Genomic DNA, 24328 nt, shown 5'->3' with positions numbered 1-24328 from the left:
TGTATGTGGACGACCTCTTCCTGACAGGTGATGACCCTCTCATTCATCAATGTAAGAGGGAGCTTGCTGCTGAGTTCGAGATGAAAGACCTAGGACTGATGCACTATTTCCTAGGCCTGGAGGTCTGGCAGAGACCTGGAGAGATTTTCCTTTCTCAAGGAAAGCATATTGTGAAGCTTCTGGATAGATTTGGGATGGTGGACTGTAAGTCCGTGTCGACACCAATGGAACTCAACTTTAAGAAGTTGAGTGGCAGCGCTGCAGGGCCTATCTTGACCAATCCTACTGAGTATCGTCAACTCATAGGAGCTTTGATGTTCTTAGTGAACACCCGTCCGGACATATGTTTTGCAGTGAATACTTTGAGTCAACAGATGGTTGAGCCTCATCATTTTCACTGGGTTGGTGCCAAGAATCTTTTGAGATATCTTCGGGGCACGATAAACCATGGGCTAAGATACACTGCCGGGAGTGTGATACTCCGGGGATATACTGATGCCGATTGGGCTGGCAGTGTGGTGGATCGTAAGAGCACATCTGGATGCTGTTTCAATCTTGGTTCTGCTTCGATCTCATGGATGAGCAGGAAGCAGAAGTCGGTGGCTTTGAGCACCGCGGAGGCCGAATACATTGCTGCTAGTATGGCCTGTTGTGAAGCAGTTTGGTTGAGGAAGCTCTTTAGTGAGCTGTTCCAACATGTGCTAGATACCACTGTAATACTCTGTGATAATCAGAGTGGGATTCGTATGACTGAGAATCCTGTGTTCCACGATCGATCCAAGCATATTGATATCAGGTACCACTTTATCCGGGATATGGTACAGCAAGGCGCCGTAAGGCTCGATCATATAGGAACTGATGAGCAGGTCGCGGATATTCTCACTAAGCCCCTGGGGAAGGTCAAGTTCCTAACCTTCCGTGAGAGTCTTGGTGTCGTGGAAAGACCCTATGATGTGGGTCTTGTTGGACGATGAGCTCTGGGAGCTCTGGGGGGCTTTGGGGATAGAAATTGTTAAATTTGGACAACTAGGTCCAAACTCCATGTTCTGATGCTCAGATTAAGAGGCTAATATTTTTGTTGGATTCCTCTTTCTGAGAGGTGTAAAATCCATATAAAAATAGTCTTAATCCGATGAGCAGAACTTATATTTTGAATTTATTATTCTTAATAAATTATATGTGCAAAGGTCAGCCAGTTTTGTAATGTAGGCTCACATGCCCAACAGATGTGTCACACACCCTCATTGATGGATATATATATACAGGAAAAGTTGGAGAGAATTGGAACACAACACAACTCACATCTTCCTCTCTCATCCTAAAAAGTACGAGCTACCTGGAGGACGAATTTCAGCCACACGTGGGAAGGACGAAGAGGATGTTTCTGCTGCTAGGGTTTTTCGCAGAAGTTTGACCAGCGTTGACTTTGGTCAACGCTTGGTCCAAACAAGCTGAAAACTTGTGGGAGGTTCGATTTTTGAAGGCCATTCTACCTGGCACAAAAATCGAGGTCAAAGGGTTGACCGTTTTGCTGCTGCGTTGACTTTTAGCTTGCTGCCCCTGCGTTGACTTTTCAGGACAACGTTGACTTTTGTAGAACTGACTTGGGTTGACTCATCTACTGGTTGGAGGGTTGTTGTGACACATGCTGGGCTGGCTGACCAAAGGAGACTTTGCTGGTTGAAGCATCCTGTTGACCGCCGAAACAATCACATACATTTTTCTTGTTTCTGATTTGTCTTCTGTAAGATCTGCTTATATGTTCTATCTGCATTTTGCTTATCTACTTGTATGATTGCTGTGAGAAAAGTGAAATTGCTCTTAGCATAGAACATCTACAAAACTTTACAGAAATGTTGTGCATGAGCAGAGGTTCCTTGCAGTTTGAGAAGCCTTTCTTCTTCTATTCCCCTCATGACAAGTGAGTGGTCAGATGCTTTTCTTACCTCAAGCTTGCCATCAAACATATGAATGGAGTGACCTTGCTGACAGATGTGAACCAAGGACAACAAGTTTCTTTTGAGCTGTGGAAGATATAGAACATGATCCAGAAGAAAGTCTGGAAGACCAGGTAGTTTAAGCTTGATAGTGCCAAGCCCTGATGGCTTGATTTTTGACTGATTTGCAAAGTATACTGCTCCATCAACATTGTCAGTGAAATCTTCAAAAAAATCTTTTCTATGAGTCATGTGACAGGTTGCTCCTGAATCAAGCAACCAATCATTTTTTGAAGAAGCAAGTGAAGCATTAAACAAATCTTCATTTACTCCAATGTTACATTGTGCCTTAATATAGTGAGCGGATTCAGGTGCTTTACCGTTGTCTGTATCATCAGTTTTACCTTTCTGCTGGTTTCTTTTCTGCTCAATTTTGTCCCATGGTAGCTTGCATGTAGAAGCATCATGTGATCCATTTCGTTTGCAGCGAATGCAATGCAGAGCTGCTTTTTCTCCTTGAGAATGTGTGCCCCCCTGCCTCTGAAGTATCTTCCTCTTCCTCTTCGTCCACCTCTTCCTCTTGTAGAATCTTGAGCAGGATGCTTTTCTTTATGAGCAAGGCAAACAGTCTCTTCAGAAGATTCAGGGACTGTCTTCTTTCCAAAGGCTTTCTCTCTTTCAGCAAACTTTTTCACAAGAGAGTCAAAGGTTATATCTTTAAGATTTCCATTTGCTTGTAAAGACTCAAGATAATTGGAGTAAGTAGGATAGAGTGCCTTGAGAAAAGCAATAAGAGGGATATCCACCGCAACCTTAGTGGATTTGATACCATGCATTATAGATTTTACTTCAGATGCAAGAGCAAGAGGATCATTATTTTTCAGTTCAAGAGTGAAGAGTTTAATCATGAGCTGAACAACTTCAAGTGCAGAATGTGAGTCATAGAGTTCTTTCAGCTTTTGTAAAGCTTCAAAGGCAGTTGAATATGATGAAATATGGTGACTCACCTCTTCATTTACAGATGCTGCGATTAATGCATAGGCTTTGCTGTTCTTGTTTTCCCAAATGACGAGCTCTTTGTCTGATGTAGGCTGCACTGGATCATTGTCTGCTTCTTCGACACACACTCCTTTCCACAACTCATTGAAAATGAGGGTGTGTTTTATCATTTGGGACCATTCAGGATAGTTCTCCTTGCCAGTGAGAACTATTCCTACCATAGAGATGATTGAATGCATTCTGTAAGAAATACTTCTGCTGATAAAAAAAAACTTCTGTTGATAAAAAATTTCTGCTGATAAAAACTTCTGCTGATAAAAAATTTCTGTTGATAAAAAACTTCTGCTGATGTATAGTGAAATTGTACTCAGATATATTAAAAAATAGAGGTATTATTTTGTCGTGGTATATGGGGGATAACGTTAAAAATACATATGGTTCCCTTTCAAGTCATATCTAACGCAGAGGTATCAAAAAGATAATCACATAACCACGCGTATCAGCTGTCTCAAAGCAGCACATAAAAACCACGCATCAAGAGCAGCATACTATGTCATGCTTCAACGCATCAGCAACACATCAAAACAACGCATCAATCTTTTCACATTCCCACACACGGCGCCATCTTCTTTGTCTTTAAATACAATGGTCAAATGTACATGTTTTCTAGCATGACTTCTAAAATTCTAGAACGACAGCGTTTCTTTGAAAATACAAAACCTGGTGCCCTCGTTTAAGTCGTGATTCATGTTACCCTCAATTCCAATATCCATCTCAAGAAAATCAGAATTCAGGTGCCGACGGCATCGGGTGCCAGCAATCTTCGGAAGCGCTCGCTTGCAGAAAAGGACCAGATAAACAGGGACGCGTTCGCTTGCAGAAGAGGAACAACAAACGGAATGTTACTCCGGCCGGTTAATGAAGAGCTAATGGAGAACAACGCCTCAATAGAAACTGATAATCCAACTTATCGGTTCATTATCCCAACTGATTCACTTCATGAGAGAAAATGAGACCAGAAGAAATAACAGTCGTGGCTACTAAGTGACCAAATACTCGTGATAGAAGCCAAAGTTGCTGAAAAACTCATGCGAACAGGAACCTGAGAGTCTAATACTGATGAAGGCAGGTGGCATGGAGAAGACCACTCCGAATTGTCATGATCGAAGCCAAGTAGAACAAAAACCCATTTCTAGCAAGTTGCAAAACCAATAGCGTGCACGCTAGGAGATATGACAGTCTAATGAAAGGCTAGACAGGAACCATGGAAAAAGCATGGGAAGGCCACGACTATTTCGAGAAAAAAAAAATACAAAGCCTGCGTGCCACCTTAACCAGAGAGGGCGAGGAAGAAATTATGGCATATCTGCTGGATCATAGAAAGCGGCCCCGATAAATCACAGTACAAAATCCATATGCATTTCATTACGAGGAAGACATTCTAACATGCGTTGAATTGTAGAAGGTGGCCCTTTTTTTTTTGAAACGTTTATGACATGGTCTGACTGCTCATGGTCTGGACAGAGGCAGAGCAGCGCTCAGGACAGAGGCAGAGCAAACTATTTCAGGACAGAGGCAGAGCAGTGCTCAGGACAGAGGCAGTGGCAAAAATGAAGGGAGTTACAACTATTTGTAGAACTGGCTCTGATACCATGTCAGGCCAGGCAATGACTCTCCAAAGGCAGAAAAAACTGATTCGTCTGACTATTCCATAGGTAGGTTATTGTTATATACATTAGGAGTAATTGTTCAGTTCATCTTCCAATGACTGTTCACATTCCTGATTTATTTATTTACAAATTCCCCAATCATGAAGATTAGGTGTCAACACTTTTATTAGTTTTTGTAGCATCAGATGTGTTCTAGCGACGCAATTTGGTGGAGAGGCTAGAATACATGAGATCTCCAAGACCCATAAATCATTTATGAAATTCCACCTAGAAGTGACTTAATTAGATTCTTAACCAATTTTTTAATGTTTCCTAAGTCTAAACTTAGGAAAACCGGTTAGTTAATCAATATTAATTAAGTCGAGGTGAGAATCATCTAGAAACTCACACGGTTTGATTCAAGATGATCTTATCCATCCATTAAGTTTTAATCTTGGTTGTTGGTGCTCCAACAGTGGATTATAAGAGGAAGTCAATGGGCACTTGGAGAACACACTTGAGAACACCAGAAATTCAATTTCCTTGGCAGATCGATTTCCAGAGTAGCAGCAGTCAGTTGTCGGAGAGCCAGAGATCGAAGCAGTGAGTGAGGGGTAGGGACAGTGATCCAGAGGAAGTTTTCCAGATCCGGAGAGGTAGCAGCAAGAGGGCTGAGTTATTCCCAGTGAGACAACGTAGAGGACTGTGCAATTGCTTCAGATTGGCAGTTCGATTTAGATGAAGAAAAAATCGTTCTTAGTTCCGGAGGCTGGGTAGAGGTTCTAGAGTGATGGAGAGACAATTTCCTCAACTGAGGCAGGCAAAATGAATTCATCAAACACTAGTTGGAGGCTTGACGTCATAGAGACTGCGCAAAGTAGCACAGAGGCTGATGTAGGGGGTCCAGGAGGCCGAGTTTTCTGAAGGCAGGTTGTGGTGGGATTGCTTGTGGAGGAAGGATAATTCCCTTCAATAAATTTTCCCAGATTTTCTTGCTGTGGATTGCCAGTTTCAGGCATCCAGATTGTCATCTGGAAGGCTAGGATGTCCTTCCTGTTTGATGAAGATGGCCTGAAGCTCTACATATAGTGTTGTGGAAGTTCCCCAAGATGTGGATCAACTGAAGGAATATAGAAAAGAGATGGCGTGGGCGAAGCGGTTGATCCTGGATGGGGTCCGCGACCATATAGTTTCACACATAGCTGGAAAGGATACTGCCAAAGAGATGTGGGATGCTCTCACCACACTATATCAGGGCACTTCTGAGCAGCGAAAGATGTTCCTGGAGGAGAAGCTGAGATGTATCAGGATGCAAAAGGGGGAAGGCATAGATCCCCTCCTCACTAGGATTCAAGATGTTCGAGACCAACTTGCAGTTGTTGGGGCAATGCCTCAACCAACAAAGCTAGTGAGGTTGGCACTTAATAGTGTCTTTGAGGAGTGGCAAGTTTTTGTCCAAAACATATTGGGTAGAGACAAGCTACCAGAATGGGACAGGACGTGGTCATACCTACAACAGGAGGAATTGAGGCGAGCTCTGTTAAAGAGCTCCATCGGTGGCAGCAGATCGAAGGTGGTGAAGGAGGAAAATGTGGCCCTCACATCAAAGGATCCCTGTCAGGGGCAAAGAGAACAGAGAAGAAAGGACATGTCAAAGGTCAAGTGCCTCAGGTGTGGTGAGCTTGGTCACTACAACGCACAGTGTCCTCTCAATAAGAAGGACAAGTCGGAGAAGCAGGACCAGCAGGTAGCTTCTATAGAGATCGACAAGTTGTCCTCCAAGTTGGAAGAACACTTTGCGATGTTCGTAGATACACCTCTAGGAGTGAGGTGGGGAGATTTGGCACTGTAGTCCCAGAGAACTACAGAGATTGGGCAGGGTCCTTGAGGAGTCCACCTCATGGATTAGTACCTTGCTACAGGGGCCCACAATATTCAGTAGTAGGATGGATCAGTGTCAGAGGTGCAATCAGAATTCCAGAGTAACAGTTGCAGACTAGTTGCAGCCAGATGTTGAGGAGCACAGTGTAGTGTTGATAGCAGAGCAGGTGGCTCAGTGCAGAGTTGGCAACAATGCAAAATTTTCAGTGACAGTGCAAATGCTAGTAGTAGTTAAGAGTCGGGAGATAGATGCATCATACTGAACACAGTTGATTCAATATTTTGGATGTTTTTCAGTTGCAGTTGTAGCAACAACAGATGAGAGGGAGTTGTAGTGCAGATGCATAGTTGGCAACAGTAAGGCAATGTCAATGGCAACACAGATGCAACATCAGAGTTACGCAATAGTTGGTGGGCAGCAACAACTAGACATCAACAGCGTAACGAAGATGATACAGAGACAGAGTGTTGTGGCAGGGTGTGCAACACTACAACACATTCCTCGTTAAGAGGGAGTGCTAGTTTTTGTAGCATCAGATGTGTTCTAGCCATGAAATTTGGTGGAGAGGCTAGAATACATGAGATCTCCAAGACCCATAATCGTTTCTGGAAATTCCACCTAGAAGTGACTTAATTAGATTATTAACCAATTTTTTAATGTTTCCTAAGTCTAAACTTAGGAAAATTGGTTAATTAATCAGTATTAATTAAGTCAAGGTGAGAATCATCTAGAAACTCACACGGATCGATTCCAAGATGATCCTAGCCATCGATTAAGTTTTAATCTTGGCTATTGGTGCTCCAACAATGGATTATAAGAGGAAGTCGATGGGCACTTGGAGAACACATTAGAGAACACTAGAAATTCGATTTCCTTGGCAGATCGATTTCCAGAGTAGCAACAGTCAGTTGTTGGAGAGCCAGAGATCGAAGCAGTGAGTGAGGGGCAGGGACAGTGATCCGGAGGAAGTTTTCCAGATCCGGAGAGGCAACAGCAAGAGGGCCGAGTTATTCCTAGTGAGGCAACGCAGTTGCTTTAGATTGGCAGTTCAATTTAGCTGAAAAAAATTCGTTCTCAGTTCCAGAGGCTAGGCAAAGGTTCCAAAGTGCTGGAGGTATGATTTCCTCAGCTGACGCAGGCAAAGGGACTTCATTAGAGATTGGTTGGAGGGTTAACATCAGAGACAGTGCAGAGGTTGACGCAGAGGGTCCAGGAGGCCGAGTTTTCTGAAGGCAGGTTGTGCTGGGATTGCTTGTGGAGGAAGGGTAATTCCCTTCAATAATTTTGCCCAAATTTTCTTGTTGTGGATTGCCAGTTTCAGGCATTTAGATTGTACTCAGATTTTCACTGCTGGATAATAAAATAAAAACCTTATTTGTTGCACCGATTTTCCCACATTGGGTTTTTCCAGGGACTTTTGTCCAAAAATAGTGGTGTTATTTTTATTGTGTGTGCTAGTATTTTCTCAGTTTCTAGTGCTATTATTTTTGTAGTATCTTATTTGTGAAGGTTGCAGTGTGATTTATTCAGTGTTTTCCGTAGCAAATAAATTGTTAAAATTAATTAACAATTAGAAGAATAATTTCCAGTTGCTGCAATAGGATTTCAGTTTTGAATTTTTCACAACTTTGTTTTGTAACTTGCCACCCTTGTGCTAGGTCTAGAGTTTGAGAGCTTGATTTCCCAAGCAAAATTCTCCAGATGAGCTGTAAGTGTTGTCACTTGCAGGTGGTTTATCAAGCATAGTGGTTTATCAGCTGCAACCAACACCGATGGTTTATTAGTGCCAACAAGCACCAGTGACCCGTTGTGCAGGTGGTTTCTCAGCCAGGGACAAGCACAGTGGTTTATCAACCGTAGCAAGCACTTGTGGTGTATCAGTCCTAGCAAGCAGCTGTACGTTCAATCACACTCCTTTCATGCTCAGGCTTGGGTAGAGGCAGGCAAAGAAACTGATGGAGGAGCAACTATTGTTCGGTGCAGTCACCCCCGTGTGTTGTTCTTGCACATGCTTTCTTCTTAGGAATTATCTTCAAAATGAAGTTCAAATCTCTCACTCTGATCAACTCGTGTATTTAAGGCTGTTTGGGGCTGCCTCCGAGTGTGATTGAGAGGGCACTCTTGCCCCTCTCCCCATGTTTCCCTCCTCAGCACGTTACCCTTTCAGGGGCAAAACTCAAATAGCACCGCCATGCATTAATGACCAACCCACTCAGACTCTGACTTGTGTGCCTCCTTGGATTTTAAAAATCAAATAAATATTTAATTATGATTATTATATTTATTAGTTAATTAATAACGTTAACATTTAATTAAAACATTATAATTTAATTAAATATACTAATCCATAGTTAATTAATTAATATTATGACTAATTAATTTTTGTTAATTAATTTAAAGCATAATTCTTTAATTTGGCATTAATACACGGTTACTCCTATTTTGGTGTTGATTAACCATTAATGCATAATGAACATTAAACACACATTCATACCTTTTGGTACCATTCTGTTACGTTTTCTTTCCTTGTGAAGCACAAAATTTGCCTATATTGTATGTAAATAAGCCAACCATTTTATTGGAAGAGACAATGTTGGCCATTTTATTGAGCACTTGGTTATTGGAACAATGCTGTTGTAAAAAGTTTGTTTTGTTGAAATTGAACTAGTATTCATCAGAGCAGGTTAACATCTTCTAACATTTTCAGCTTATCATGAAATTTTCATCTCAAATCCTGTCCTCTCTTTGACTGTACATTTATTCACCCCAGGATGCTGCATTCTGTATTTCCCCACTTATTTACATTCAAACAGTTGCTGTGCATTTTTCAGGCTATCCTTTTTGTATCTGTTGACATTTACATATTACATTGATCGCATTTTATCTAGTGGCTTTTCATAATGTATAAAAGTATACAACCCATCTATTTTTGCATACTTTCTAGTATGTTTTTGCATAATCTCTATTGTTCTTCTGCATAGTACATTATGAGGTCTTTAACGTTGTTTCCGTGTCTTGCAGTTGTTTACAGCTATCCGTGGAAGGGGTGCTTTTCTTAATGGGAACCCTATAAGTGGTAAGTAAATATTTCTAAGGAATATAGAATATTGAAATTTAAAGGAGCATGGCAAGAACATCTTATTTACCATTTGAGGTGGATTTCTGGTTGTTCTTCTAACTGCTACCTAAAATTCTGAAATAAAACTTCCTGGGAACTTTCCAGCATCTTCTCAGACTGAGTTGGGGAATGCGCTTCTTGCAGCTGAGGTATGCAGATCTTATTCTGAAGGAACACTTGCTTGTAGCTTGGTTACTGTTATCGATATATATGGGGTTTCTTGACTAGTTGTAGTCTTTCTTAATGAGTTACTTTTTATTTCACTCATGTATTCTGTTAAGTAATGGAAATGAGAAATTATTAAATTGATAAAAAATAATTAATTTGCATTTGTTGTAAAATGAATTACTTGTTACGAGATTGACTTCTAGACCAATGCAGTTTCTTACTTTACACAATTCCTTTATTTGTCTCTGAATCTTGTTCTAACCAAGTTTTTGAGGACGTTAGTTTCAAACTGTGTTCTCTTGCACCCTTTCTGATTTCAGGACTTTTTAGTTATTCTTTGTACTCTGTTTGAACCCATGAACCTTGTCTTAACCCCTTCAAAGTCACACTTATATGGACCCCCTTTACTCCTTTGTCGGGGCCCCTTTGTATCCCCATTGGGCCCCCCTTCCCCTCTTGTCCTTGTTGGGATCCTGTTTTCTCTTTGTTGAGGCCCTTCTCTACTATTACCAAAACCCCCTTCTCCTCTTGATGGGATTGCTTTCTACCATGTTGAAACCCCTTGGTTTCCCATTATGGTTTCTTTCCTCTCCCATGGGCACCTTCTTCTCTTCCCGTCTAGAATCCCTTATGTTCCCATTGAGATCTACTCGTTGTTAGGAGCCTGCTTCTCTTGTTGACAGCCCTCTTTTCTCTTCTTGGAACCTCCCACTACTATTGTTGAGATTCTTTTCTCTTCCTATCAAGATGCTCTCCTACTTTCATTGAGACCCGTTTCTCCCCCTTGTTGAGACCTCCTCCTAACCTTGTTGGGAACTGTCTTCCCCCAGTTGCTGCAGATTCAAATCTAAAGAGTTTCATGGGCCCATAAATGTTATGGGTTTTTTGCTGACCCTTATTTTAGGGTTTTTTTTTTGTGCGTTCTTCCCAACAACATAGTCATCCCTCCTTTCCTCCAAGGATGAGAAACTGATGTATTATGAATCCTTGCATTGCTTACAAAATACTGCCAAATAGGGTTGCAAATTTGGAGAAACAGGGCATATATATCCTTCTACAAATGGAGGAATTCTGACATGAGGTAGCTCAATAGGATAAGATCATTGCAAGTCTTATCAACTAACTACAGGCATGGGAGAATTTCCTTGGCCATCTAGCAGATCAAGATATCATTGTAGGCCTTAATCACCCATAGGTGGATGTGCAAAAGGAGAATATTTCTAATTAGGTGACAAGCTTGTTGATTTGGGGTAGCATCGGATGTGCTCTAACCATGAAAATTGGTGGAAAAGCTAAAGCACATGATATCTCCAATACCCAGAAATGGTTTGGGCATAATCTAACCAGTTTGGGAGATATTAAAATAATTAATATTTTCAATAGAGTCCCTAAGTCTAAACTTAGGGAAAATAAAATATTAATGTGAATTAATATAAAACTGAGTTAGAATGGTCCAAAAGATATGGATCAAGCCAGATCTAATCTTAGCCGTTGATTAGGGACTTAATCTCGGCCGCTGAATTGTCAATGAGAAAAGTATAAGAGGAGGCTTGAGGGTCACTTGGAGAACACACCGAGTTGATCAAGAATTTGATTTTTTGGGGCAGGGCTTGCTGAGGAAATCGAAGGAGTGATCAGAGTTGCAGCTGAGGGGTAGTGAATATAGAAGTAGAGAGGCAGAGAGGGTACAGGGCGAATCAACACAAAAGCCGAGAGAGAGGGATGCAGAGCCAGCTAGAGGCCACACGGAGCCAGTCAGGGCCCACGCAAAGGCAGCCAGGAGCTGCGCAGTGCCAGAGAGAGCCAGCATGGTGACGTAGAGGCTCTAGAGGGTGATGTAGTGCCTCTAGAAGCCAACGCAGGGCAAGTTGGGGTGATGGTGGGCCAGAGAGGCTGATGTAGTCCCTAGAGGCAGACTCTGGAGATTTCGTGGGGCAGATTGGAGCTGAGAGCTATGGGATTGTTCATCCGGGGTTTTAGCCGGAATATCTATCTCTGACTGAGAGTTACTACTGTCGAGATCATTCTCTGTTGGGTGAGTTGGTTTGGCACCCAGATTGTATTCTGAAACTGCTTAATAATAAAACCCTTAGATAGTTGCAGCAGTTTTCCCTCATTGGGTTTTTTGGGGATATTAGTCCAAAAACAATGGTGTCACTTGTGTGCTTGTTTTTTCCTTCAGTTGATGAGCTGTAATGTGTTGAGCATGTACTTGTATTTATTTTCAATATTTACATGGTAAATAACTTGTTAATTAAATAGAACAAGTAGGCAGAAATAAATCAGAAAGTACATGAAGGATTTCTAACAATTAGACTTAGAAATTCCAACATGGTATCAAAGCGTGGTTGTAGATCACAAGATAACTGAGGGCATCAGTCGAGTAGAGCAGCAGCAACAGAAACAACTGTCTCGAGTGACAGAAGTTGTTCCTAGCGGAAAAGCAGCAAGGAAGGGGTGACACAGTGCCTGCGTCATCAGTTCAAGCCAGGAAGAGGATTAGCACAGTGGCAGAGAAGAGCAGACCTGATCTATGCAGTCCTTGATCATCTTCCTCAGTCAGGAAATATTGATGCTCGTGGCTAGGAGGTGCGGATTTTGCTGGTGCCGGGATTGCGTAGAGCCTAGAGGCTCTAACCTTTAGTTTGCTAGGGCATAGGAGGTTGTGGGTAAGTTGCGGAGTGAAGCTGGTGGGGTACTGTGGTCAGAATAATACCTAACAGGGGAAGACCAAGGAGGAGGGAGTTGCTGTTGAGGATTTCTAGCCAAGAAATCCAGATCAGTGGTTCAGTTGCACTACTGATCGGAGTGGGGGCATCTCGACATTGGCCGAAGGGTTTCTCGGAGGGAAATTGAGGTTCAGAGGGAGTCACACCGAGAAATTCCAGGAGGGAAGTAGAGAGACTCGGAAGTGTCGAAAGAGTTGTAGCTGAGGGGCAGTGAATGTAGTAGCAGAGAGGCATAGATAGTACCGAGAGCATTAGCGTAAAAGCTGGGAGAGGCTTGACGCAGAGCCATCTAGAGGCGACGCAAAAGCAGTGAGAGGCCACGTAGAGGTAGCCAGGAACTGCGCAGAGCCCGAGGAGGGCTAGCGTGGGAGACATAGAGGCTCCAGAGGTTGACGCAGAGCCCAGAGAGGCTGACGCTGGGCCAGAGAGGCTGACGCTGGGCAGACGTTGGGCAGACGTTGGGCTAGAGAGGCTGATGTAGACCCTAGAGGTTGACGTTGGGAGATTTCGTGGGGTAGATTGGGGTTGATATTTGTCTTCGACTGAGAGGTACTACTGCCGAGGGCATTCTCTGTTGGGTGAGCCATTTCTGGCACCCAGATTGTATTTTGAAATTGCTTAATAATAAAACCCTCAGATAGCTGCACTTGTTTTCCCGCATTGGGTTTTTCCAGGGACATTAATCCAAAAATAGCAGTGTCACTTGTGTGCTTGTTTTTCCTTCAGTTGATGATCTGTACGTGTTGAGACTGTACTTGTATTTATTTTCAGTATTACATGGTAAATAACTTGTTAATTAATAGAACAAGTAGGAAGAAATAAATCAGAAAGTACAGGAAGGTTTCTGACAGTTAGACTTAGAAATTCCAACATGGTATCGGAGCCTAAAACTTCCTAGTTTGGAAGGCCAGGATCTTGTCCGTTCTAGACAGGAATCATCTCAAGCACTTCGCCTTGAACACGATAGCGATCCCAGTTGACTCGGTTGAGAACGAAAAATATGAGGAGGCAATGGCGAAGGCCAAGAGCATCATCCTTGATGGGATCAAGGACCATGTAGTACCACATATTGCCGAAAAGGACATGGCAAATGCGATGTGGGAGGCCCTGACAAAATTGTATCAACATACTTTCGTGCAGAGGAAGATGCTACTAGAAAATCAACTGTGGTCATACCAGATGAAGAAGGGAGAACAGATAGACACCTTCCTCAGTCGATTGAGGGAGATCTGGGATCAGCTGACTTCCATAGGGGCCACGTCGGATGGGGAGATGTTGGTGAGGACCGCGTTGAACGCAGTCTCAGAGGATTGGGAGGTATTTGTCCAAAGCATACTGGGCAGGTCGAACCTTCCAGATTAGGAGGAACTGTGGGTGACTCTTCGTCAAGAAGAGATCAGAAGGCTAACCAAGGCGGGAAGCAGCGACAAGGAGGTCATAATCAAGGAGGAAGAAGAAGATGCTACCCTAGCATCTGAGGGAAAGCAGGAGAAACAAAAGAAGAAGGACCTCTCCAAGGTCAAATGCTTCCACTGTGGGGAACTGGGTCACTATGCGAGCCAGTGTCCGAGGAAGAAGAGAAAGGGAGAGGCTTCTGAGACCAAGGCTGTGCCAACAAGGGCGGAGAAAGAAGTGGAGACAAATGATGACTGTGCCATGAGTGCTCATATGCCACTTGAGAGGAAGCGGGGAGACATCGAGCTGTAGTCAGACAGACTATAGGCGATGATGGGCAAGATCCTCAAGGTACCCAACCTCTTGGATTATACCTTGCTGCGGGAGCCCCGAAGAGAAGTAGCAGGACTGGCGGATGTCAGTAGAGACAGATGCAGATGGAGCGACAGGGGGAGCTACAGTGCAGGAGTTCGATGACAACGTGACACAGCAATGCGAGATGCACAAAGTTGTTGCAGCAGCGCAGAGGTTAGAGAGGGAGCACTTGTTAGTGACAGAGGGAGCTTCAGCATCAGGGGTGTTTCTAGCCTGACAGAAATGTCACAGTTGGGAGATCAGTTACTTACTTCTCAGTAACTGAGTTGCAGTGCAGTAGTTAGCAGTGGTAGTGCTACGGGCAACACGATGCAGCATGATGAGAGGGGTTGCAGTGCAGATGCAGCAGTGGCAGTGGCAGGGCCATGGGTAGCAGTACATGATGCATCAGTGCAGAGGATGTTGGGCAACAGGGCTAGCATCAACACAGGGACCGATGCCGGATGATCAGGGTGATGCTTAGTGAGGAGTATTACTAGAGCACAGTCCTGACTCGTCACTAAGAGGGAGTGTTGATTTGGGGTAGCATCGGATGTGCTCTAGCCATGAAAATTGGTGGAGAGGCTAAAACACATGAGATCTCCAATACCCAGAAATGGTTTGTGCAGAATCTAACCAGTTTGGGAGATAATAATTAATATTTTTAATGAAGTCCCTAAGTCTAAACTTAGGGAAAATAAAATAGTAATGTGAATTAATATAAAACTGAGTTAGAATGGTCCAAAAGTCATGGATCAAGCCAGATCTAATCTTAGCCGTTGATTAGGGATTTAACATTGGTTGTTGAATTGTCAACGAGAAAAGTATAAGAGGAGGCTTGAGGGTCACTTGGACAACGCACCGAGTTGATCAAGAATTCGATTTTCTGGGGCAGGGCTTGCTGAGGAAATCAAAGGAGTGATCAGAGCTGCAACTGAGGGGCAGTGAATACAGAAGTAGAGAGGTAGAGAGGGTACTGGGTGCATCAGCTCAGAAGCCGTGAGAGAGGGATGCAGAGCCAACCAAAGGCCACGCAGAGCCAGCCAGGGCCCATGCAGAGGCAACCAGGAGCTGAGCAGTGCCAGAGAGAGCCATGGTGGGTGACGTAGAGGCCCTAGAGGCTGATGCAGTGCCTCCAGAGGCTGACGCAGCTGGTGTGATGCTGGGCTAGAGAGGCTGACGTAGTCCCTAGAGGCAGACTCTAGAGATTTCGTGGGGCAGATTGGAGTTGAGAGCTATGGGATTGTTCATCTGGGGTTTTAGTCAGAATATCTGTCTCCGACTGAGAGGTACTATTGCTGAGATCATTCTCTGTTGGGTGAGCTGGTTTGGCACCCAGATTGTATTCTGAAACTGCTTAATAATAAAACCCTTAGATAGCTGCACCAGTTTTCTTGCATTGGGTTTTTCTGGGGACATTAGTCCAAAAACAATGGTGTCACTTGTGTGCTTGTTTTTTCCTTCAGTTGATGATTTGTAATGTGTTGAGCATGTACTTGAATTTATTTTTAGTATTTACATGGTAAATAACTTGTTAATTAAACAGAAAAAGTAGGCAGAAATAAATCAGAAAGTACATGAAGGATTTCTAACAGTTAGACTTAGAAATTCCAACAAAGTTGAGATAATGTCATTGAAGCCCCTTTAAAAGCCAACTTTAGATGCTTGTAGAGAAAATTTCTAAACCCCACACTTTTGAGGGAATGGAAAAAGTTCATGGTGAGGTGTTGACCATCAAAGTTAACTGAGTTGCAATAATCTACAACATGCAAATCTAAGAATGAGAGAATGTCCACTAACATTTTTTTAGGAAAAATAGATGAGCATAATTTATGGGTGCAAGTGGTCAAATAGAAGACTTCTCCCATCTTAGACCTCACCGTGTAGATTTAGTTTGACGGTGAGTGAAGTTTGAGGGCCTCTCAGAGCCCACTGACACTTTGGGTCTAGCAGATATCATTGTATGCAAGCTGTGGTTAACTTCAGACTCAGTCTTAATTATTTGGTTTTAATCTACAAAAGATCATTTGCAAGAGCAGTGGAAAAAATTCATACATAGGTTGGATAGAGAGGTGTTGTCACATTTGGGAAAGAAATTGTATGGACTCGGATACCATTGGATGAGATTGAACTTTGTCATGAGCAAATGACTTCACTTCGCTGGGATAATGTGTGCCATTTAATTGCTCATCATCCATCAACACTATATGATTGTAAACTGCCTTGGATATTTCAGTGCACAATTTGTCGCAAGAGATATAATATTCTACTGCAAATATTGTGAGGCTATAAACTACCATGTAGTGATTATTTATGATCAAGTAATAAGATTTGAAGCTTACTACTTTTCATTATATAAATTAACTAAGGAAAAAAGAACAAAACTACAATGGTAAATTGTAATGTCCCCAAGAGATTAATTGCCTCGAGAGATGAAGTAGCCTGTCAATCCCTGTAGGCTATAGTCTTGGATAAAGGTGAAAACCCCAAAATTTGCAATGTTTGGTCAACAAGGGGAAAGTTTTGGGGCGACTGGGGCGAAAAAGCCCAAAGTTGGGGGTTATCATGAATCCCTCTTCATTAATTAAGGAGAAAAATCCCCTCAAGGAAATCTATAAATGCAAAAGGGTTAGAATCATTTGAGGCATGATTGGATTGGATCAATTTGTCTCTGTTTTTCTTTGAGCTTGAGGCTCTGAGGGTTTTAAGACCCCATTGCTCCTTTGACTAGTTTCAGTGGAGGTGATCCCACCCTACCTAATCACCTTTCTTTTGTTATGGCAATATGGAATTAACTATTTGAAGAAGCAATGAAGACTTTGTGGGAATTTCAAGGCAAGCCAACAAGGTATACGAATCTGTTCTGAGGCCAACAATACCATGTTTCTTGAGGTAGATGGACTCTGAGACTGGAACTGTGCGAGATTACCCTGAGGCAGACTAGTGGTAACCCTTTTGCAATAGTCCGAGTTGTTTTGAGCACCAATGACGGTTATACAAGCAAAATCCGAGTCCTCCTTGAGGCTAGACAACGATTTGGATAGAGTCTGTAGCAAATTTGAGCTTCCTAAGGTTGGATGGAAGTCTAGTTAGTGTCTGTAACAGACCCGAGATCATACTGAGGCCCTTCCTAGCCATGAGGTAGATGCGGAAGGATTTTCTGAGCCCTCTTGGAAGGTTATTTCTTCTCTATAAGACCCAGAGTCTTCAGAAACATTTGTGCCCCTGCAACAGAGCTTGGAAGGACATCCTGAATTAGTCGGAGCCAATCTCAAAGCATACAAGGTTTGACCGTTTCCTTAACAGTTTAACTATTAAATCGAGATAACTTGGCAAACAAACTTGAAGAAGAACTCTAGAAGTTTGGTTGTCTCGAGGCTACTCAGACACTTTTTGGTCTCATTTTGTGAAGAAGTGATAGGCTACATATAAGTATAGGACAACATCAGGGCAACTTATAGGACAATAGGAGACATCCGTTTAATGAATAAACTTTGTTGAATCTGGAACATGTTACTAGAACTGTTGGTTGAATTGCATTATTGCACTATTTTATTGAATGCAATATCATACCATCTGATCTTTGAGTAATAGTTATACTTACTTTAGAAAGGAAAGTTGTATTGCCTAATCTTATGCTGTATTGTTGAATGTTTTGTTCGCTTTATTATTGAAACAAGCAAAGAAACTAATTGTTGAAACCCTAGGGTAAAATTTCCACGGGACATTACAATGGTATTAGAGCTAGAATCCTGCCAGTTTGTGAGTGTATAAGCCTTGTATGCTTTTCGAGGATACAAGTAACGTTACAGTTAGAAAGAATAAAGTTAACCGTAGTGCAACCATGGGTATAGGGAAGAACAAGGTGGACCATATTCTAAGGATCTCTTACATGTATTGATTCATGGACAGACATAAATGACAAATTTGATATTACAGGGGAAGCAACAGGGACAACAATTAATTCAAGGGCAACAAGAAATAGCTCAGGTGCTTGCTCAAGGACAACAATAATTGACCTAGCGAATGGCACAACTCGTAGGAAATCCAAACATCGGTGGTACAATGGTAACATATTAAATGAAGGTAATAGAGCATTCGTTGAAGGCAACGATAACCATAACCCTAGTCCCATTGCATGCACTAACACTAGGGCAACCAACAAAAGTAACCAAAGGCCCTTGCTTCCTTGGTTTTTGGACAACCAACTAGCCACAACCCAAGTACCAACATAAGAAGGTGGACTCTTGAACGAGTACTTTCGGGAGTATGCAACACTAGAAGAAAATACATGAGAACTCCTAACTTTTTGAGAATACAAAAACACCAAATACCATAATTGACCTAGGGAACAATGAAATCCAAATTTGATGCACAAGGTAGGAAAGATGCCCATCCCCTCTTTTGATTGGCCACCAAAATGCTCAAAAGGGGCTTGGGTACAAAATTTGGACACCTATTTCTGACTTAATCCCATGCAAGAAACAAATGCTATTCAATTTGCCACTTCGCATTTGGAAGGGGAAGCGCACGATTGGTGGTACCATGGTCTAGTCACCTTGGGACACTAGCATAACATCTTATATGGACTTCACCTAGCGATTGATAGAGCATTTTGATCGAAGGGATCTTGACATACATTTCAGAGAGTTGGCACAAATCAAACAGACAGGGACACCAGATGAGTACATTGCAAAATTTGAGCGGACAACAGTCATGGTAACAAACCTCTCGGAGCAGAGACGGGTCATGCTCTTTGTAGAAGGTCTAGCTGAACTACTACATGGATGGGTCAAAGTCTTCAATCCTACCACATTACAGAAGGCCATCAAAAATCGAGATAGGGAAGTGCAACACCAAAAGTGAAGACTCCACCCATGCCACAAGTCCCTCGAAAAGACAAGGGAAAGAAGATATCTCTAGACAACGAAACTAAGAAGAATTGGTTGGATGAAGAGACTCGAAATGAGCTTAGAAGAAAGAAGCTTTGTTTCACTTGTAAAGAGCCATGGGAATCTGGTCATCGATTTTTGGGGAAGGGAAAGATTCACTTCATTGAAGTACTGCCCAATAGTGACAATGGGGGCGATATAAGTTCGGAGTCCCTAAATATCACACGTTCAAAATCAAGGGGGCTATACAGGGACTGCGAATGATAACATTGATAGATGGTGGAGAACATACAATTTTATTGATGCAACAATGATGGTAAGGAGAGGCATTCTTGCCCAAGAATTTGAGGGCTTCAAAGTGAGGGAAATTGATGGATATCATATGAAATGCACAAAGATAGTTCCATGTTTGAACATCACATTAGGTAAGTATTCACTTACTGAATTTTTTTATGCAATAGAATTGGCAGATACTAATGTGGTGTTGGGAGTACAATGGTTGTACTCACTAGGAAGATTCATAATGAACTACCAAGCGATGGAAATGGAATTTCAAGATCCAAATGGTTGTAAGGTATTTCTAAAGGGCATGACTAATGGGTGTCCCTAAATTGTCGCAACCCAACAAATGGAGGTCATACCCAAACAAGGCAAAATCACTTGCATGACAACTTGTAGAGCTGCAAGTAACAACTTACAATCTAATGAGGCCAAGAAGGAAGAACTGTGGGACATAACACATTCTTGAGAGATTGGAGAGCCCGTCTCTTAGTAGAATACTCAAAGAATAAATTTGTGTGCGAAGTATTGGACAGACTCATTCATGATGACAAATACAAGGTGGAAAACAAGATTATCTTCTATAAAGATGAGATATACTTTGTCCCCAAATCTACACTCAAGGAGAGGCTCATTAGAGCTACACATAACAAACCAATTGAAGTCACAATAGAGTCTCCCTCTCAAGATAAGGATTGCATAGACAATGAGAATTTAATTGCAACAACAAGGGAAGAAAGGAACACAAGTTAAACTAATTGTAAAAAACATAAAAAGGGCATGCAGGCACAATGTCTAGCCAACACCAATATTTCCTAGGCACAATGTCTAGCCAACACCAATATTTCCTATGCCGATTGGCTTACTGTTGAACAAGTGGTGTCAAACAAGACTATGGCATCTTTACTAGGCATGATTTTGAACATGGGGAAGCCCATTCCCTATGAGGCCTATCTTGATGTGAAACATGGTTTATATGCTAGCAAACTTGAGCGTACAATGCAGAATATGGTGAGTTCACTATTGACAAGTTTCTCTCTTAGGTGTTACTCCAATATTGTGTGCGATGAAGGATGCAAAGTAACGTCACGTGCAAATAGGTCTTTGCATCAGATTCCAGATATATCACTCCTTGATGTCATAAGGAACATATATGATCTCCTCATATTTTGCACTGTCCAAATGCATGAGGTTGAAGATAATGGTTGCTATCTATTTTCTGGACCACTTTTCCTTGTTTTTCTGCATCCTAGGAGGTGGTTAGGCAGAAACTTCATGGAGATTCTGTTGAAGGATTTTCTTGGAAAGTTGTGGAGCGATATGGTTGTCGAACGGTTTTAGCTGAAGACATAATGGGTCGTCTGAATGCTACAAAACAGGGAGAATTAAATTTTCAGTATGAACAACAACATGAAAGATGCAACTTGCACATTATTGAAATATCTACTAGAGAAATTGTTTGGATTGTATATTGGCAGCATAAAGTTCACAGATTGGAACCGATGAAGTTTGTGTTAAAATTTGGAAGTTTTATGTAGAAATTAAAAAAATTCTTTACAGAAACTTGAAAGTTCTATGCAGAAAACTGAATGTACTTGCAGAAAATTAAATGTGCTTTGCAAAAAATTGAATGGAACTCAATGCATTTTGTAGAAAGCTGAATGAACTTAGCAGAAAACTGAATGTACTTTGCAGAAAGTTGAATATACTTTGCAGAAAACTGAATGTACTTTGCAGAAAATTGAATGATCTATGTTGTTACAATGACTTCGAACGCAAATTTCTTCTTTACAACTTTTTAGATTAACAATTGTAGATAGAACATAAACTTAAGGATCATATGAAGACAACCAAACACAAATAAACTTAAGGATCATATGAAGACAACCAAACACAAATACGAGACACTGAGAGTTAGGTCCAATGACAATGGCAAAACCCACAAGGGGGAAACCCAAATGATTCTTCTTTTATTAGATTTTTTCAATTGTTCAACAAATTACAAAGAGAGAGAGAATGAGAATGAATAAAGTCACCAATGTATGATCAACTTGCAGCTGAAGAGCTCTTGCTCTTTGCTTGAAGATCTCCTTCTCTGGATCAAATCATGTCCTTCACACTTGCTCCAACTCTTCCCTTGCTCTCACACTTCTCTTGCATACACTCAACACTAGCTCTCCTTCTTCACAATGAACATGCTACATCAACTCTTACTTGCTGTTGCTTAAATAGATGAGCAAGGAGAGGAGTTACAAAATGAATTCATGTCTTGAGCCATTAATAGGAGAATCGAATTCCATGAGGGAGGAGTTACTTGATAAGAAGTATAACTCATCCCAAGAATAGAGAGAGAGGTACACATGTCTTGAGGAGTTACAATTTGAATTAAGGAGAGAGAGAGTTACACTTAGACTTGAGAGAAGATATGGTGAGAGTTACAAATCGAATTGAATGAGGGAGTTACAAGTGCATTTCATGAGGAGGAGTTACACTTTTTTCATTCGTTGAATTAGTGAAGGAGAGTTACATTCTCTTAAGTGTGGAGTTACTATTTTATTCCAAAAGAGAGGTTCAATTTTCCAAGTAAGAGATTCTCAATTTAATTTACTTATTTCATGAGAAAATTCATTTTTATTAATCCATTAAAGGTGAATGACTTTAGACTATTTTATAAATAATAATATCATAATAATAATAATACTAGTAAGGATAAAAATATTAATTCTTGACTTGTATAATCATGATTGATTTGATTTTAAAATGGATTTCATATGTCGAGATCATCCTTGATCATTTAGACATGACTTTCTATTTTTGGAAAGTCACTTCCAAATTGAGACGTGACTTACTATTTTTGGAAAGTCATATTTCAATTGTTAGAAATGAAATTTTATTATAGGTGGTTCAAATAGAAGTGAAAGATATGATTTCTTCTAGGAGAAATTCATCCCCGAGTTGTCAAATTTGAACAATTTGTGCCTCATGGAAGTGCAAAATTTGAAGCATACAAGGGTCACCATCTTCGAGTAACTAATGAAAGATATGGGAAAATGAAATAAAATGCAACCTCTAATGGACGAAATGATATCTCAAGGTGGAGGTATGTCCGAAATGGTAGCTGTAAGATTTGAAGGCAACTTTTCATTTTTGGAGGTTGAGGGGAAATTTGTGCAACACCCAGATTTGTCATTGCTTGGGGACAAACAATGTCAAAAAGGGGGGACTGTAATGTCCCCAAGAGGTTAATTTACCCGAGAGATGGAGTAGCCTATTAATCCATGTAGGCTATAGTCTTGGATAAAGGGGAAAACCCCAAAATTCCCAATGTTTGGGCAAAAAGGGGCAAGTTTTGGGGTAGCTGGGGTGAAAAAGCCCAAAGTTAGGGGTTATCATGAATCCCTCTTAATTGATTAAGGAGAAAAATCCCCTCAAGAAAATCTGTAAATATGGGAGTTAGAATCATTTGAGGCATGATTGGATTGGATCAATTTGTCTTTGTTTTTTTTTGAGCTTGAGGCTCTGAGGGTTTTAAGACCCCATTTCTCCTTTGACTTGTTTCCGTGGAGGTGATCCCACCCTACCTAATCACCTTTCTTTTGTTATGGCAATAGGGAATTAACTATCTGAAGAAGCAGTGAAGACTTTATGGGAATTTCAAGGCAAGTCAACAGGGTCTACGAATCTGTTCTGAGGCCAACAATATCGAATTTCCTAAGGCATACGGGCTTTGAGATTGGAATTGTGCGAGATTACCCTAAGGCAGACTAGTGGTAACCCTTCTGTGACAGTTCGAGTTGTTCTAAGAACCAACAATGATTATACAATCAAAATCTGAGTCCCCTCTAAGGCTAGATGAAGATTTGGATAGAGTCTATTGCAGATCTAAGGTTATACAAGCAGAATTTGAGCTCCCTAAGGTTAGACGAAAGTCTGGTTTAGAGTCTGTAATAGACCCAAGGTCATACTGAGGCACAACCCAGCCATGAGGTATATGCAGAAGGTTAAACTTAAGTGCTCTCGAAAGATTATTTCTTCTTTGGTAGACTCGAAGTCTTTAGAAATATTGGTGTTCTTGAGCAGAGCTCGGAAGGACATCTTGAATCAGTTGGAGGCAATTTGAAAGCATACAGGGTCGGATCATTTCCTAAATCATTCAGCTATCAAATTGAGGTAACTTGGCAAACGAACTTGAAGAACTCTAGCGGTTTGGTTGTCCTGAGGCTACTCAGACACTTTCCGATCTCAGTTTGTGAAGAAGTGATAAGCTACAGATAAGTATAGGACACCATTAGGTTAACTTATAGGACAATGGGAGATATCTGTTTATTGAATCTAAATCGTGTTGTTGGAACTGTTGGTTGAATTGCACTATTGTATTGAATGCAATATCATACTATCTGATCTCTGAGTAATAGTTATACTTATTGTAGAAGGGAAAATTGTATTGCTCAATCCTTTGCTATATTGTTGAATGCTCTATTCGCTTTATCATTGTAACAAGTAAAAAAAATATTTTTTGAAACCTTAGTATTGACGAAACCCTTGGGTTAAATTTTCCTTGGACTTTACATAAATCACAACATTGAATACCATGGACATAATATTTATCCTAGAGAAACCCTTGAGGGAAAACTCTAGCCGAAAAGGACTATGTCTTGCTTCTTTTCTACTCGGATTACAATGCAAAGCACAGATAAAAAAATAACTATGGAGTTGATAGACACTGTGGCTAGATATGGGCTACTACAATGTTGCCTTCATCTCCTACTTTGCTCTAATATCCCACTCCTTTGCTGTAATGTTTTACTAGGTTTATTTAATGTAATATCAACTAAGTAGACATTAGTGTCATTATTATCCAATTTTAAGGTCACGGCCAAGCCAAACACCAAATTGGTGTATGAGATCCCCTTGTTTGTGGTGGTT

At 41.3% G+C, this 24328-nt stretch overlaps 1 protein-coding gene across 1 annotated transcript in view; it reads left to right on the top strand.

Moving 5' to 3' along the window:
• Positions 1-24328, top strand: part of VTC4 (Inositol monophosphatase family protein) — a 107907-nt gene that overhangs the window by 64768 nt on the left and 18811 nt on the right. The window contains exons 7-8 of the mRNA XM_089373090.1: positions 9489-9543; positions 9691-9734. Of these exons, the coding sequence (XP_089229216.1) occupies positions 9489-9543; positions 9691-9734 (99 nt within the window). The remainder of the gene's footprint in view (positions 1-9488; positions 9544-9690; positions 9735-24328) is intronic.

The sequence above is a fragment of the Pinus tabuliformis genome, chromosome 8, assembly GCF_031772625.1.
Source record: "Pinus tabuliformis cultivar Carrire ecotype Pingquan chromosome 8, CPIR1, whole genome shotgun sequence".
NCBI lineage: Eukaryota > Viridiplantae > Streptophyta > Pinopsida > Pinales > Pinaceae > Pinus > Pinus tabuliformis.
This window is presented reverse-complemented; position numbering and strand designations above follow the sequence as displayed.